The sequence below is a fragment of the Anopheles merus genome, chromosome 3L (assembly GCF_017562075.2).
Source record: "Anopheles merus strain MAF chromosome 3L, AmerM5.1, whole genome shotgun sequence".
In the NCBI taxonomy this organism is placed as follows: domain Eukaryota; kingdom Metazoa; phylum Arthropoda; class Insecta; order Diptera; family Culicidae; genus Anopheles; species Anopheles merus.
The window spans coordinates 10,066,277-10,083,926 of NC_054085.1; the positions used below are offsets into that span (position 1 = coordinate 10,066,277).

Here is a 17,650-nt window from a genome sequence, read left to right on the forward strand (position 1 = left end):
AATGAACCTCTACACACACCCACACACATACGTTCAAATACACACATTGATCAGAGAACGGTTTCGAACGGTGATGTGAACAACGGTGGTGGATGATAAAAATGATCCCAAATGGGAAATAGTTACGGTTGACGCTCTGGAACAAAAAAGTTATTGGACGGCTTGTTCCAACTTGGAACACGACACAAACACACAGGCCACACAAGCGCACGCTGCAGGCACAAAATGTGCAGCCAGGAACAAGCCCCATTTTGACAAGGTACCACACCGCACACCGAAGCCCGTTTCTTTGGCTGCCAAACGGGCACCCTTGATTGCAATATCGTCATGCGCTTTCGCTCAAGCGTCTCATGTGTCATCGAGCATCGTAGCCGAGAACGCCATGGCATTCCGATCTGGTAGCCGTACGACACACACACACACACACACACACACACATGATGAAAAAAGCTGATGAAAGGAAAGCAGACGGAGGAACGACACACTTGGAGAAACTGCTGGCACAGAGGGGACAGATTTTCAATTTACATTAGAATTTCAAATGCCTTCAATAAATCATCACACATTGAAAAGCGGCGACGGGTGATGAGCCTTAGCGGGGCAGAGGAAGGGGGAGTGCCCGATTGGGAAGTCGATCTAGCAAAACCGATACATCAAGTCGCCCCGGATGCTTACCGGATGCCGAAAAGGCACTCTCCCCGCTCCAAACGGCCACTCGCAAACTTCCACAGCAAACCTATTTCCGGAGGAGCATTTCTAGCACCCAGCAGGGCAAGTGCACAGTGTCCGGGGGGTTTGGCAGATCGATTTTCGATCGATCATCGAGTTGCGTCTCGGGGGGCGGGGGGGGGGAAGGACAGGAGCTGCTGTGGCTCGGCCACCAACTGCGAGAAGGTCCTTAAAAATGAAATTGCATCAAGAAGCCATCTCCGCTCGCAAAGTGACCCCGTTGTGTGTGTGAGTGTGTGTGTGTGTGTTTGTCAAAGCTCCACTCCGGTACCGGGCCCGATAACCGATCTCGAAAAGCTCTTAAACGGGGCAGGCTATCAATAAGCAAGCGCTGACATAAATATGGACACTTTCGGCTGGCAGCGAGTGACTTTTCCAACCACCAACCTGGTCGGCGTCGTCACCGTGTTTCGAATGCATTCTAGCTCCATTCCCCTTGGGGCTGTACTTTGAAACCCTTTTCGCAACTCGCACCGAAATGAGCAAGTGAGTGGGTCGTTTTGTGGCCGAGAAAAGAAGATGCAGACTCCAATGCTCTGATCTTTTTTATTTACTGTTTTGATCAAAAGGTTCGTTAAAAAAAGGATCCGAAAAGCCGCTCGTAAAAAAACCTGGTACCACCGTCCCCGTAGGCTGATGGACGCTCAAGATCCGTACCAAATGGAGTCCAGTTTACGGACCCAAAACCCATTCGAGTCACCAGGGGTTTGATGGGTGTAATTAAGAGATGCTATCGGTTAAGCTCGGCTGTCATGTGGAAATGTGAAGCTCTATGGCAGTATGAGGGCGTGGGTCGTCTTACGTCGGTGGGTCTTTTTCCAAAGCACTCAAAACTTAAGTGTCACCGGGTTTGGGAGGTTTAAAAACCAGTTAAAATAATGAAAGGTTGAGCAGTTTGCATCGCTTTTTTCAGAGGATGACGTTTTATGGCGTTTGCATTGCATTTTTACCGGTTGGGACTTTTAAAAGGTTTAGAAATTATAGTTACAGCTGTAAAAAACTAGAAACTCTTATAGTGCTTCATTAGACTTGATGCAAAGACCATAGTGGAATGTTTTGACTGTGTGTTATAATTTATTGAGATTCTACAGCTTTCACTAATTTAATTTTCCAAAGGCAGTTAGTTGTTTGTTACATTACTGATCAAGAGCAAGTGCTGCATACTAAAAATCGTATTTAAAACCAAAAAAAAATCTGAATTTTTAACCTTAATACGATCAAGACTGCAAGACACATAATTTTATTTGTAGATTAAACCAAAATTGGGTTCCTTTCTGTTTTAAGTTCGTAGGCTGAAATTTCAGCCTGTCAACTATTTGCATTGTATAGCAGTTTTCGAGCAGCTATCTAAGTGGGTGTAATATACAGGTGGACTTATACCAAGGTGTATGTGTTTAGAAGGCTGACCTTTATCGCTTCTGTTTCTGAATGAAGATTTTAAGAGTGTTTTGAGTACTCGTCAAGCCTCCAGAAAGCCTGTTTGAGCAAAAGTTTTCACCCATCCTGTCAAAAAGTGATATTCAAATTTGTTTATAAAAAATATGGACTACATACACTTTGATTCTGGATTCCATCACCAGATCTCTTTAATGCACCTTGGGATAAATGTAAACACCATCTTGTTTTTCAATTGTTTCAAACAAGTACTCGAATCTAATTCTAGCTTTGAGGCAAGAATAATCTAGACTGAAAATTGCAGTCTAGTTTTGTGTGTGGTTTTGTATGAAGTGTTTACATGATTTCAGCCTTCAACTGTCAAACTCCATACAAAAAACTGACTAGAATCGTGAAGGGCTCCATTATTAAGGCCGGAGTACATTGTCCGTACTCGTTAGTGTAATTTCGATTTTCACTAACACATCTGGTGGCGGCTGGTGGAAGCTATTTCGTTCATTGGGGGAGTGGTCGTGCTGGATCTCAAATTTAAGCAGTTTTTTCACCTTTTTTTATGCGAAAATGGCTGAAATTCTTGCACAACATATTTATCTATCAATAACAAATCTTTCCCAGTCCAGTTTAAACAAAAAGCATGGAAGAATAACATATTTTCTGAAGCAGCTTCAACTTGTTCGGCTAAATGCTTCGGTCAGCCGCCGCCCGATGCGCTAGTGAAATCAAAATTACACTAGCGAGTACGGACAATGTCCCCCGGCCTTTAGGGTTTTTAGAGCTAAGTCAAATCTCCTCACAAAATTGTGAAGTTTAAGTTATTCACGAAATTGTTTTTTATTGTTTTAAAAGTAAACACTTTCATTTAAACATTCTTTTGGGACAGAAACCTTCTTCTTCTTATTCTATTTGGCGTAACGTCATACGCGGACATATTGCTGGCCTTTACAGGCTTTTAATACTTAGTTCACATTACCACTCAGCCGAATAGTCAAATCCTTGCTACAGGAGGACGGCCCATTCTAGACTTGAACCCATGACGGGCATTTTATTGAGTCGTTTGAGTTGACGAATGTACAATGGAACCACCCCCATTACAATGGGACAGAAACTTAAAACCCACGAAACAAAACCGGATAACAACCCAACGGGACAAAAGTAGAAAGCTTGGAGCAAAATAATCGTTTGTCTCCCTCTATCCTCTATACCGCGGTTACTTGCACTCATGCGCGAGCGCTCGAGTGTATTCTCTCAGAACTGAGTATTCGCAGTTCAACTGATTTTAAGCAACCAAAGTAGAACGGGAAGTAGAAGGCTACTTCATATTCTACTTTCCTTACTACTTTCGAGCGTTTTGACTCGCTTGGGACACAGTCAAACAAGCCTCAAGGGGAAAAGCTTCAATATCGCAACAAGGAACGGTCATGATTGTGAGCAAATAGAAAAAAAATAATCGAAACACAAACCCCAATCATGTGTCTCAAAGTCCTCAAACATTTACATATAACAAGGCTTTTGAAGATTTAAGAAATATAGGTTTTCGGGATTTTTAAAACTAAAAATTAAACAGATTTAAATACAATTCCTCGAAAGGGGTTAATACGGCCAGGCCGTAATAAAAAAAATTAACAAACAATAAAGAAGACTTTTGACAAACTAGATCCAATTGACCTAAATATGCTTACAGTTGCTAAATATACTCTACAAATTTCAATATAAATCCATTAATTTTCTCGCTCTCTGTAAACACCAATAAATGCATCGTAAACAAAGAGCAATCTAGCCAGCAGTTCGGCAGTTTCCATATCCCCCGTCCAAGTCAATTTTCGAAGTCAAAATATTTCATTCGAAAGCACTTGCTCGCCACACACATATATTATTCCACTCATTATCCACGCAATACATTGCCAGCTGCAAGAAGTAGCAACAGAGTAGGCTCATTTGCATGAAAATAAGTGCACTTGTATTGATTTATGCCACCGAGACTAGTCGTCCCCGGCCGTCCTTGTGCCCTTGCTGCCTCCCGCTCTGCCCAGTGTAGAGTGTCCTCCGCGGGCCCGGGCCCATTCATTATAATAATTTTTGAACCACGATATTCACTTTTCGACCGATCGGAATAAATGAGGCTTGCACACTGTGTATGCTCAAGCACACACAAGCACTCGCACGCACAACGACGCACATCCTTGGTTTACCCAAAACACGGGCGGTTCGATAAGCGGCTGCGGCTGGGTAGCTTTCGAGGCTGGTTGAGCCGTCGAGGTTGAGCCGCTGAGAGCGGACCAAAACCAAACGTCGGCTGTCCAACAGTGACCGTGCTCATGTGTCTCTCTATCATCGCACCGAAAACTTTTCGCACCAGCACCAGTGGGAAAGCTTTCATGCATATTTATAAATAATGCAAAATTATGTTTGACCCACACACACACACACACGGTGTGCCGAGCACAGTCGAGTACAGTACCGCGCAGCGTATGTGCTGCATGCGTACCGGTCTATCGGTGACCTTCCAACTCGGTACCGAAAAGGGGTTGTTGTTTTTTTGCGCCATCATTCACCTTCCCCACGTCCACTGCACGTCCACTGCAAACACCGGTACCACCGGCGGGTTATCAAAACCTAATGAAACGGCTAAAATGACACATACGACGGGTACGTTGGTTCTGTGCTCGGCTCACTTCAAACTCGCTCTTTATGCCTTCAGCACGCCCCAAATCACCTTCATAACGATGCGGGAGCTGCTGAAAGCGGATGCGGACGCTAGCCTACAGTTAGGTTGGGCTTTCCCTGCTCCCCACACCTCACCTCGCTTCCTACAAAATGTACTCTTTTCCCACGGTGAAGCGATATCTCCGTCCGCGCCATTTCGCAGAACGTGTGGCATTTTCCGACAGAAAGTTTCATTATTGCCGGGCGGACCTCATGTTTGGATTCGGTAATTAAACCACCAGGGCCGTCACCCGTCGGTTTGCCAACCGAAAATGGCCCTTAAAAAAGGGACCATGCGGTGTGTGTGTGTGTGTGTTAAAACGAGGCTTTCGTCGATCTTTGTCTACGTCGGTGGGGTGCCTTTAGTTGCGCTTGAAGGGTAGATCGGGTTCGAAATAATTATAGTAAAGAAATCGAGCGGAATGTTTAAACCGTAAATAAACCGGTACGGTACTGCGGGCTCCCCGCTTTCTCTGCAAACTCTATTGTGAAGGTGGCCAAGTGGATCGAAAATGGCCAGTCGGCACGGATGTTTCCATTAATGATCTGGCGTGTTGTGGAGCTTACACGTGCGTGCTAGTTGCTTTTATTGTGCCTTTTCCGGTTCTACCTGTCCAGGGGCATCTTACGACTTGGTAGAAACGGCATAAACTCTCACACACACACATATATACAACAGTGTGTCTTTCATTGAGCACAAGTACAACTCATAATCCAATTAGACTCCAAAACTAATCCCTTTTGCTGGGCGCAACAACCGGCCGGAAATGGGAATGGTTCGGGGAAGGATAAGACAGCATAAGGCCCGACAGAATGCATTATGGAGTTTCCGGGGCTTTCATTCTTTATTTCATAACGAAAGCGGGAGCGTGAAAGGGTGTGGCTGATTGTAGCAGGTTTACTAGTGAGACTGGTCTTTAAAAGCTAATGCATTGAGCAAAACCATTCAAATTCAATTTCATGCACCTTAATGGAGTTGAAAATTGATTTTCATATCATACTCCATTCTGAACCGAAGCTCAAAACTCTAAACAACAATAACACGCCAGTTACTTCAATTACGTACCAGCTTTAAAATGTCATTCACAGCCAGCTTTCGGCAGAACGGTGTCATTCATTCTCATGGCTCACCATTCATCTTCATCTCTTGCTGTTGTCCGTTTCTCAAAACTCTGCTAAAAATGGGTCCATTATTAAACAGAAATAGTCCCTGCTGCAGCTTAAGTTATTTTCGATAGCTCGTACTGCTCGACAACAACAAAAAAAGGCTAAGCCCGCCTGCACTACACTTCCGGCTGGTGGATGATGTGCAGAGGATGTGAGATTTATGGTAAATATTGCGTTACCATTGCTCAAATTTCTCATCTTCCCACCACCCGAGGCTCTGGGATCGTATGTATGCTACAAGTGTAGTGCGATATGCAAGATAGGGCAGCAACACAACAGCAACAACGACAACACCAACCTGTAAAAGAAGCAACCATGATGTGGCTAGAAATTCCATTCCGGGAGCCTGGGTTGCCGTGCATGGGGATGAGGTCTCTGCAGCGGACGACCATCGTGTTCAGTACTCAGACGATGAACGCAAAGGTAGAAACGAGATCCTGACTCAACACACACACACACACACACACACAAACACGCACACACATCCGCCTCAACAAGCAAGTGGGAGCCAAAGCTACGTGCAGAATCTTCACGCAAACAATACTCTCAGGCTGCTCAGACTTGCTGCTAGAGACCGAGGCTGGAGAAAAAAGTGCATATGACGGCATACCAGACCACATAGCATAACTTTTGCTCGCCGATGATATTCCATATCAGTGCCTCCAACCTAGCTAGACCAGTATTCGAAGTGTGTGAAAAAATTGCTTACCCTTGCACATCGGCCCCGTAGGTTGGAGCGTTTAAGGGGAAGCGGTGGAGTGAAGCGCTAAACCTCATCTGGGACGGTGATTGTCCGAATCGGTACACACACTTACACCAGGATCGCAATCAGATCAAATCAAATCGAATCGTGACGACGTCGGCTACTCGCCCTACTTGCCTTCCTTCAGAAAGCACACCCCCGTACAAGAAAAAAAAACACGTAAGAAAACGAGAAGTGAAACACACAAGCCCGGCCCGACCAGGCCCGGGAATGAATGCTGGCAGGAAATTGTGCAACCTCATCATATCCATCTCAGAGCGGCACACACTCACCCACAAGCACGCACGCATACAGTGCTGACACCGGAATTGGCTTGAAACTCGTCCACTGCACTGTATGGTGCCACCATGGTGCAGGAGAGTGAGGGGCGAGGAGCGGTCAAATGGCTCATAAAAATGTTTACTTATTTGTCAAGGATATTTGCAACGACCAGAAGCATGTTTTATGATTGGTTCAAGTGCAATCAAAGCCACATACCCGGAACCACGTCTCTACAAGACGTGTGTGTGTGTGTGTGTGTGTGTGTGTGTGTGTGTTTGTGTGTATTTGAGAAGGTGTAACTGTGTGCGTGCTACACACAACACCTTCCAAGAAGCACGCTGTAGTGCCAAACTGTGCCAACCGGTTTCGAGACGGCAAGCTGGAAGAGCTTTTCGCTGTTCACTTCACCAAGCATCATGCATTTTGATTACACACCCAGTGAACTGGATTTGATTCGTGTGCGCTATGGAGACGTAGGTGTGTGGATGTGTATGTGAAAAGGTATGAGAATTGGATTTTCTTACTTAAAGTATTGAAGCGCGTTGAAAAAGTACTATAATGTTGATTCGATGTTCGAGTTTAAATCCAATGGAAAGGGCGTTGTATGTTGGTGCCGTGACCAGGATACACTACACAAGATCTTTTTTCTAGTGCTTGTGATGGGTTTGTTTGCTTGTTTATTATGGTAATAATTTGCTATCGGGCTGTATGGGCTTAAGATCAAATTGCACAACTGAATAATATGCCCGTCACGGGTTCAAACCCCGAAGGGACCGAACCTCCGATACATAATACCAAATATCCTGCTTTGGTATCAGTTGCACCCATCAGTAGTTTATGGCATGTCGACAACAACAGCAATTATACAGTCTAAACTCACTGGTTGAACTTCGATTCTCTGCCAACTATTGAATATATGCTTTTTAGTTGGCATGTTTTTCCATGCAAAAAAATCTGTAATTTTTCTCGATGAGCCAAGATATTTTTGTGAAATTAAAAAAAAAACAGTTTTTCCATACAAACGCATTTTTAATTGAACTGTCAGCCAACTTTTGAGCGTTCAACTATTGAATTCCAACTGTATACCAAAATATGAGTAAGATGAAGTAAAAGAAATTTTTAACTTGTATTTAAACTTTAAACTCTTTTTACAGCTCGCTTTAGCTTATATTTGATATAAGATTTATTAGATATTTTGTATAATATGCTTGTTTTAGTCGTTGTTGACAAATATTGTCGTGTAAAAAGAAGTCAAAAAATAAAACATGCTGTTTATTGTTCGGCAAAGATATTTGAAAATATGGAATATCTGCTTTATTTTGGAAACAAGTTTACTTGATATGCATACAATTTTAAAAAGGCTCACAGAATAAGGTAAATTCATAAAGTGCCATAGCGAAATCAATCCTTGGCGGTCTTGTGATTGAGCTATGAACTCATATGATTTAATAACATGGACTCATCATGCGTTCAAACCTCATATCTTATATCACATATCTAAGTCTAATTAGCCTAAATGTATCCCGGCATGTTCGTGTATAACGCTAAACCAAGTCGAATTAAAATAAATTTAAAAAATAAACTCTTCAAGGCCATCCAAAAAACATCTTACTGTAAAATTCAAAATGTAAGAAGACTAAACATTGTAAAAGAATGATTTTGGTGATGTGATCAGCATAAATATTTGTTTTATTTTTGGATAGTTCTGTCAGATGTATCTGCTGCAATTTAACGATAAAGTTTATATGTCATCTAAATTTAAAGTCTTCCACTATTGATTCCCTTTTTGCTTCAGTGGCTTCAAGAACAGTAAAAGAAACCCCTACCAAGCCTATAATCAACTCTTTTTGCGTTCTTTCGCGAATTTTGTTGCAGTGTGAAATGATTTCTTAACCTTTCAATGTATAGAGGGCGAACCCTGCTCAAAACTCACTGCAAAAGCCCGTGTCGGTCGTGGTGGATACTTTTGATAAATGAAGCCGCCGTGCAGAGGTCAAACAATTACCGGAACCCTTCTTCACAAATTTGCCCAAACCGAACCGCTGGAGTGGATAGGCAAGAAGAAAAAAAAACTACGCAACGTTCAGCCAAAATTATTTTTAAACCACTCTTGTACACCCTGCCCCACCCGGAAAGCTTAGCTTCGAACATCCGACGGGCAAGTGGAATATATTCTTTTTTTTTTTTTTGCTGCTGTGTGTGTGTTTAATTTCCCTTCATTTTTACGAGCTCGCTCGCTTCCGAACGAGGCCAATGGGAAGTAGATCTTGTGGGTTAACATTTATCGCAAAGGCATTTTTCTTGCTCACCTCATTTTCACTCACATGTTTGCGTTACGCGGTGGCGCACAGTGCCTGCGTTAGAAACTTTCACCATTCCCACCCACCCACAGCACGTGGCGGGAGGGTTGTGCAAAACTTGAAAATGGTATGGAACTAGGGGGAGATGGAAAGATGGGTGCGCAGGGTCATGCGAAAATAATTAATCAAACTTACCGAAACGTCAGCGTGGTCAGCGGACGGTATGATTTATGGCTGCTTAGGTCGGCCATCGGCGTGCCCCAGAAGTCGTTGCGGAACACCTGCGCCACCGGGCCCGTCCCGAGCACGTCCTTGTTGAGCGTGATGGCCGGGATGTCGTCGTGCACAAAGTCGCCCTGGATGCCGTTCAGATAGCAGAGGGTCGCAATTAGCCCGACGAGCAGGTACATGCACCAGCGCTGCTCGTCGCCCCGGTCGCCCGCCGGGTGCGACGCCCGCCGTCGGCCGGTGGTGCATTCGGCCACGCTCGCACAGCACCCGTCCGTCGATGGTTTGTGGTGCTGGTGATGGTGGTTGTTATTAAGAGCATCTTCTAGCTGTGCTGCTTTTTCTGAGGCACTCAACGGCGACGGTGATGACGCCGGCGACGATTTCAAAATGGATGATATCGAGCAGCACCGTTGGCACGGAAAGGACGCTGATGATGATGGTGATGGTGATGGCGATGGTGATGAGGAGCCGTTCATGAAGCGGAATGCCGACGGGGAGGACGATGAGGTTGCCATGCAGGACAGACACAGGGAGCGATGGTCGGGTGCCGCTGATGAGGATGCTAATGTTGTCGGTTGGAAGGAGGACTGATGAGGAGCGGGAGGGGAAGTGGAAGGTGGTTGGTGAAGGGTATGATGCTGGTGACGAGTGCCCGGCTGCACCGGATTGTACACGATCGTCACGCGACGCTTCATGCCGTTTCTACACAGGTTTGCCTTGCAAACGCACACTCACAGACACACGCACACACACAGACACAAACCCCCGTTCTGCCCGGAAGGGTTTTGAGCTCACTCGACCGATTTCTTGCACCGCGTTGGACAATTTTTTCTCATCTTTCCAACGGGAGCATTCTTTGATTATTTTCACTATTTCCTATTTTACTCCACTACACAACGCAATAACACCCGCTTTCAAACACAGACTTGCAGCGCACTCGACTTGCAATTTCTAAGCTTTGCAATTTTCTATTAATTTCCGCACAGACACCCACACAAACACACAGACACGCACACAATTCACTGCAAGCTCGCACCAACGGGTACTAATTTCATCGCGCTACAGCTGCACTTCAGCCACTAAACCCTGCACAGAGAGAGAGATAGAGAGAGAGAGAGTGGAAAAGAAACGTGTAAGAGTTGGTGGAGGTGCAGCTGAAACACACTTCAAAGTGTACGGTGCAGATCTATGTTTCAATGGGTCAGTGTGTGTGTTTCGTTGCGAACAGCCCGCCTTCAGTCTTATCAGCGAACGTGTCCAGCTATTTCCGCGGTCCAGGACTTTCTTGTGCTTTTCCGGATGTTAGAGATAACAGGAAGCTAAGGAGAATGCGCAATCAGAGCCATCATCCCACCACCGGAAGTACACTGGGTGAGGGTTTTTTCCACTTCCGTTTTCCCGATCACCATACACACACATCGGACAACAACCATTCATCATTAATGGATACCGGTGACCCAACCCAACAGCAGTCCCGGGAGAGTTTCAAGAGCGACCGGAACCACTGACGGAAGGATCCGGGGATCTGTGTCCACTGACAGCGGTACTTTGTGGATGTGGAAAACAAATCTTTCCGCCTTTTTGCCTGCTTTCCTCCGTTCGATAGAGAGTGGGGGTTCGTCGCTTGCTTCATTCACAGACGCAGGCAAGCTGCCGGATACTTTGCCATCCATCGGTCCATCGGTAAGGCAAATGGTGGAAACTCTCGAAGGAATTCATCCTGCGGTAGGTTTTCTCATTTTATAGCTTCGTTAGTTTTATCCTTCCAGCGTCGCCTCCCGCATTTCGCCCCGTGAAACGTGATGTCTGAAAGAAAGCAAAGCAAAAAAAACACAATTCTATTAGTGCAAAGATAGGAAAAAGAAGGAATTTCGAAACATAAATACGGATGATAGAACTAAGCGGACGGAAGCCGCCCGGGCTTGAATCCGTCGGTTGTGCTCAGCCGGAAAGCTTGTGTTTTGATTTATTCACGGTTTGCTACGATTTCCTCGCCGAGCCCGTGTATGGTGGGATCTCGGGCTCACTCACCCGAGCCCCGTACATGTTCACCGCGGAGTGTGAGATAAATTTAAATCCACCACATGCACGCATCTCCATTTTTGAGCAGATAAAGAGGCTGGTTCCTTCCCACGGTTCGAGCACGCTTAGAAGGGAACGAATTTTTAAACCTACCCAAAAACAGTGGAAGACATTTTACCAGGAAACGGCAGACATTGCCATCTTTAAATGGTAAGAAAATTTGCCCTCCTCTTAACGAACAGAGAAGAAAACACTTTGCCGCTTCTCAGGCTGGGAAGTAAATGAAAAAATAAATACTTTATTTCATTAGTTCCTGCAGCCCACTTCCCCGTGCGGAACCTTTTTTTTTTTTTGGCGAGATCGCACACAGATTGAGTTCAGCTGTTTATGACGCTGGATGGCTCGGATTGGCGAGATTGTTTGTAATAAAACATGGTATTAGTTTTACACAGGTGTGTGTGTGTGTGCCTTCTCTTGGTGGAGCTTCTTATCTTACCGTAGCAACACCGGAGTGCCAACGAAAAGCACGGCGCGAGCATTTACGTTGCTCGCACTCATGCTGGTTTTCTGGCGTATTGTTTTAACCGTTGATAAATAAATGATAAAATAACACCAACCAGCGTCGGCGCTGCCGGCCTAGGGGGAAAGTTCGTGAAAATGGTAATTTGGTTGCGCGGTACGGCATGTTTTCCTTTACCATCGGGTCGGTACAATAGGGACCCAGTCTTATGGTTGTGTTTTCTTGGTGCGTTTTGTACAGCTTCGATATGATTACTATCTGGTTGTGATCGCTTTATCGTTTTGGGTTGGAAGTGGTTCGCGAGAATTTTCCCTGGCAAGGCAAGATGATTTGAAAACTTAATTTAAGACATTGGGCACCTTTGGCAGCGAGGATCAAATTACAATGATACGAATTGGACGATTCATTTTGGAGCGATATGGTGCATTTGCTCGTTTAAATTATTTACATTCAATTTACTATGATGAGGTTTCGATGCGGAAAGTAATCCGAAATACAATCCGTTTGACTGCTTAACAGTCGTAAGCTTTAATATTGAATGCAGGATCTTTTACAGCCCTTTCAAAAGTGGTAAACATAAGAAATTAAAGGATCTTGCGATGAATGAGGTCGTCAAGTGTTTTATGTAACATAAACACGATGATTCATTCGATATTCAGCTGGACTTTCAGCTGGATTGAGTTTGACAGTTTTTTGTTATGTGTTGAAAATCATGTGTTGAAACTAAAATTTCATGATGACACAAATAAACCAATTCGAAAGCTGTTGAAAAACATCTTCAATGCCGTGAAGAACAATGTTTACATTCGAAACTGACTTGCAAAACCCTGTAAAGTCAATGAACTGACCTAATTTCAAACTGTTTTTTGAGTGTATTTATTTCTAAAACAATTCACTTCTGCTTTCTGGTAAGACAATGATAGCTGTCATATGGGATTTGGGTAAAAAAAACTTGGTTCTGGTCTGCTTTTCACTTGTGTATCCCAAGATATAGATTAATAGGTATCCATGAAAAACTAATTTATGAGTTAGTACAGCAAATAGCAAAGCTTCCGCACATGTTTCAGCCTCGAAGTCGTACAGTTTTGTGGATAAAATATTGATTGATTTTAGATTTTCATTGAGGTATTTCACCTCAACATCGTGACGTAGGGCAACCAAATCTGATTGTAAAGTGTTTTATAAGTTTTAGTTAAGTTGCAGTAAAATCTGTCATAAACTAAGCAAAAATAGTAAAAAACAATACTCCACATTGTTGTAGCCGGGAGAGATAGCGCCAAAGGTTTACCAAATTAACAGTAAAAGAGCTCATGGAAGGCATGTCATTTGCCTCATTGGAGGGTTCTTCTTGGTAAGACTTGTTATTCAATCGTATCAAAGAAGGTTCCGCAATTGCCTCACCAGAGATTACTTCTTGGAAAGATGTTTAGACAATAACTTACGACTATACGACAGTTTGAGAGGTTATCAAAAAAACGTAACGATCCGAATTTCATAAATCAGAAAACATATCATACGAAATACAAAGCGTGATGACGGATAAATATAACAAAATATTATCGAATTAAATTATTTTAAAGTTTTCCGATACACAATTAACTCAAAGTAATGCCTTAGCACAAAAAATACGGTGTTAATAATTATTAACGGTCGATTCGCTGGCACCGCGTTAATTCCTGTAGTTCCCAAAAGAGGGTGACAAAGAAAAGCTTTAGTGTCGTCAGCGTTTCCAAGCATTTCCGAAGAATCCCGATCGAGGCTAAGTGAAAGATACAAGGTCACTCTTTTAACAAAAGTCCACGACAAGTGACGGATTTTTAAGCGTCATACAATAATAAAACCCACTGCTTAAAACACACTTGTACTAGTTACATTTTAAGTAGATTTGGACGAAAGAAAGAGTCCAGTTACAAATGTCGTAACAGTTGAAGATTTCTGTTGATCTCATACAGTAAACATATTTTCGTGGCCGTTTCATGGCATTTAACAATATATTGATGCCTCGTTTTCGTTAATACAGATTATGTCAACACATGTGAAGGAATTCGAAAACATCTTTTTACGTTATCGGTTCAATCACGAAGCGCCTGCTTACGGAAAGAAGATATTTAATATCTATTTAGCTTTCCATTCTCCTGAAAAAAGATGTTTAAATTTGCAAGACTTGAACAAAAACTTTTCACATCAAAGTTTACAAAAAGCAACGAAATTGGATATTCCTAACCAATCCATAGCCTTCCCCACAAACTTTTTAACCAAAACAAATTGTGCCGAAATCGAACCACCAGTACCTTCCCATCACGGCTCGATGCCCTACCGATAGCACGGAACACGTCGTTCAACCCCGCCCTATCAATCATTCGAGCGATTGCTTATCCGGCCGAAAATGCAACGATAACATAAATAATTCATTCCCGCGTTTCATCCCGCGCTAATCCCAAACGCCCACCACCGCCCCACGGAAACTGCTCGGCACATCGTTCATCTTTCCGGGGGAGGAAAACATTGTTGCAAGCACCGAGGCCCGTGTTATTACTTGCTGCAGTTTCGCACCCACCCAATATAATAATCAGGCAAGTCGATGAATCATAATTTAAATGTCACTAGCGCTTCACCAATCCCTCCGTTCCCCACCAATCCCGAAAGCGCGATGGCGTTGTGATATGAATAAATAAATAATGGCCACAATTTACAGCGAAAGTCAATTATTCATTCTAATGAAGTGAAGTCGTCGCCGTCGACCGTCGACGCATAACGTTAATACGGTCCCACTCGCTCACAAACACACCCACAGCACTCACACATAGAGCAAAAATGCTTTACTCTCTTTTGCGTAATACGCACCACAGGTGTACCGAAAGCGTTGGGTTTTGGGATGCATTTCACTCCAAAAACCCGGTGCGCTTATCAAATGCGAATCACCCCTGTTCAAACCCGCTCCGCTGCCTCAGCGCGAGCGTTCGTGTTCGTTTTCGCAACCCAAACACACAAACACTCACACACAATTACTTATCTTGCGGCGTTGCGGTATTATTTTGGCCCCCGTAACGTGCGCCACCATTTCCAAACAACCACCCCATCGTCATCATGAAATCGCATCGCATGAAACTCCAGCAGAAAAGGTCACACTGCTGGTCCACACTGCTTGCCTGGGACGGCAGGTCGGCAGCGCGAGCGGGAAGCCCGGAGGTTTGTGTACGAGCGCTGTGAAATAAGTTCTTCAATTTATTTTCAAATAACGTGATTAAGCGTAGTATAATAATAAAAGTGTGCCAAGCGCAAATGCGGAAGTCCTTTCTCCATCGCTTGTGAAGCGCAATCACCCCATCCGACCCGGGTAGCCTACGCGCGAGCAGCGGCTAAAGCGGATTCCAACTACTACGAAGGCCTCCCGTAGCACTGCAGGAGTCTAATTATTTAATTAGAATTACTGCAAACGGTGAGATTCGTTCCTTGCGCGGCAGCCGCTCCGAGCCCGGCCTTTTGTGTCACCCCGGCGTTGGTGGAGGCTCGCCGGAGCCGGTAGTTCCCGCTACCGGTGTAGATCGTACCGCGTATAATTATAATCTCATATTAAAACCAACTCAACAGAATAATTTGCCGTCGTCATGCCAGCGCCCGAATCGTCCGCAAAACGAGGACGAATGGACGAAGACGAATGCCGGCAATCACAAAAACTCCGGGCGTCGCGCGCGATTATGGAAATCATCATCGTCAAACGTGTGGCGCTGGAGCCACACATCAGGAGCTGGTGCTCGCAGCGACGACGTGCGAAAGACGTCGCCCACGTATGTGTACGCGGGAGCGGTTCGTCGATCGTGGCAAAAACCCCGAACTGGGACGATTGTTCGACCTTCGAGCGAGGATGGAGTGGTTTATCTGGGGACGATTTATCATTCCGTGCCGCTGCTCCGGCGCAGTACGCGATGCTAGTGAACATTGGTAACAAAAGCCACCGATGAGTCCTCATCTCTTTTCCCTGTGCCGTTCGCCATTTTGACAAGTTGGTAGCATCACGCTAATAAACACATACCAATCCTGCCTCTGGAAAATTGTCGCCATAAATGCGACTACACACCAGTAAGCTCCAGCCGTAAAGTCAACAGCTTTCGCGCTGAGTCACCAGCACACTGCTCTGGCTAATCGCCTTTGAGTGATGTGTCAGTATTGATGCAATTTCAAAATTGGGCGGGGGCGCTTGCAAGGAAAATAGAACTAATTTGTGCGGTGTGCATTCATTTCGAGTACGCGCCAAATGAATTGCGCGCTGTGCAAAAACAAAAGCAGAACAAAAGCAGCCGTGGTGCATGAATGTCTGCTGACGATGCAAGTGGACGCGTCCTGCAAATGGCAAATCACTGATGGTGCACCGTACAAAGCAAGTATTCGGCTAGTGTGTGGATTATAAATAGGATATGAATTTTCTATGCACGCATTAAAGGGAGCATATGTATTATTGAGAGAATATGTTCAATTTTAAAAATTGTTGATTAAATTGCATATCACGCAGCGTTTGAAACTTACATTTAATTTAAGGCAAAAGAAAAAATTAACCCTCGACGGTTCTTTGCTCATAACGTTTGCATGAAAAATGGATTATTTTTAGCTGGCTGTAGAAGAAAAACCAAGCGAGATAATTTATTTCCATATATATCATTTCTTCTTCTTCTTCTTTGGCTCAACAACCGATGCCGGTCAAGGCCTGCCAACACACTTGTGGGGTTGGCTTTCAGTGACTTATTGATTTCCCCCCATAGCAGGATAGTCAGTCCTACGTATGGCGGCACGGTCTATTTGGGGCTTGAACCCATGACGGGCATGTTGTTAGGTCGTACGAGTTGACGACTGTACCATGAGACCGGCTAAATATCATTTAAAGGGTAATTATTTAGGCTTACTTTCAAAAATAAATCTACGACCTGGCGAGCTCCCTTTGGTCAGTTATACGGAATTTTCGCCATGGTGGACGAAGACAAGCGTGTACGCGTGTTTTAAGATCTACCTTTGATTTTTATCTATTGTTACTCAGGTTTTGTAAACAAATTTTTGGACTAGAGCTTTTGCATGATTTTGGTCCAGAAAATCTCAATGGGACGCTGCTGGGAGATGTTGGACCAGTTCGCATACTAGGGTGTTACACCGAAATACAGCAAAAATTCGCTTTAGATGTTCAAATTACGTTTTGACGTCATTGCTTGCCACTGCAAAGCCAGTGGACGCGTCATGCTTCTTAGTGTTCTTGTTAATGTTTTACAGGTACTATTTCGCTGCTTGACCGCTTGCATAAACCTCCCGGCCAAGCGAACGCAACGGTGAAGCGAAATTTCCCTCGGTTTTCATTTCCAGCATCCTCTGGAGCTCAGGGACTTCGGCCATCCGGAGCTGAGCATTATTTTCATACTCTGATTGTTGTATAATAGTGTCAAGAAGATGTAGACGCTATATCAGGCTTTCGCGACGTCCACAAACTACAGCACGTAGTCTGATTGAGACGCTACGGGGTGTAGTTCTTTGGTCACGTACGCTTCTAAACAAAGTTGCTACACTTTTTTGGCCATG

At 44.3% G+C, this 17,650-nt stretch overlaps 1 protein-coding gene across 1 annotated transcript in view; it reads right to left on the reverse strand.

Annotated features, from left to right (window-relative positions):
• LOC121598943 (protein O-mannosyl-transferase TMTC2-like) overlaps positions 1 to 17,650 on the reverse strand; it is a 127,887-nt gene that overhangs the window by 50,172 nt on the left and 60,065 nt on the right. Inside the window, exon 2 of the mRNA XM_041926323.1 lies at positions 9,514 to 10,635. Within this exon, the coding sequence (XP_041782257.1) occupies positions 9,514 to 10,244 (731 nt within the window). The 5' untranslated portion in view covers positions 10,245 to 10,635. The remainder of the gene's footprint in view (positions 1 to 9,513; positions 10,636 to 17,650) is intronic.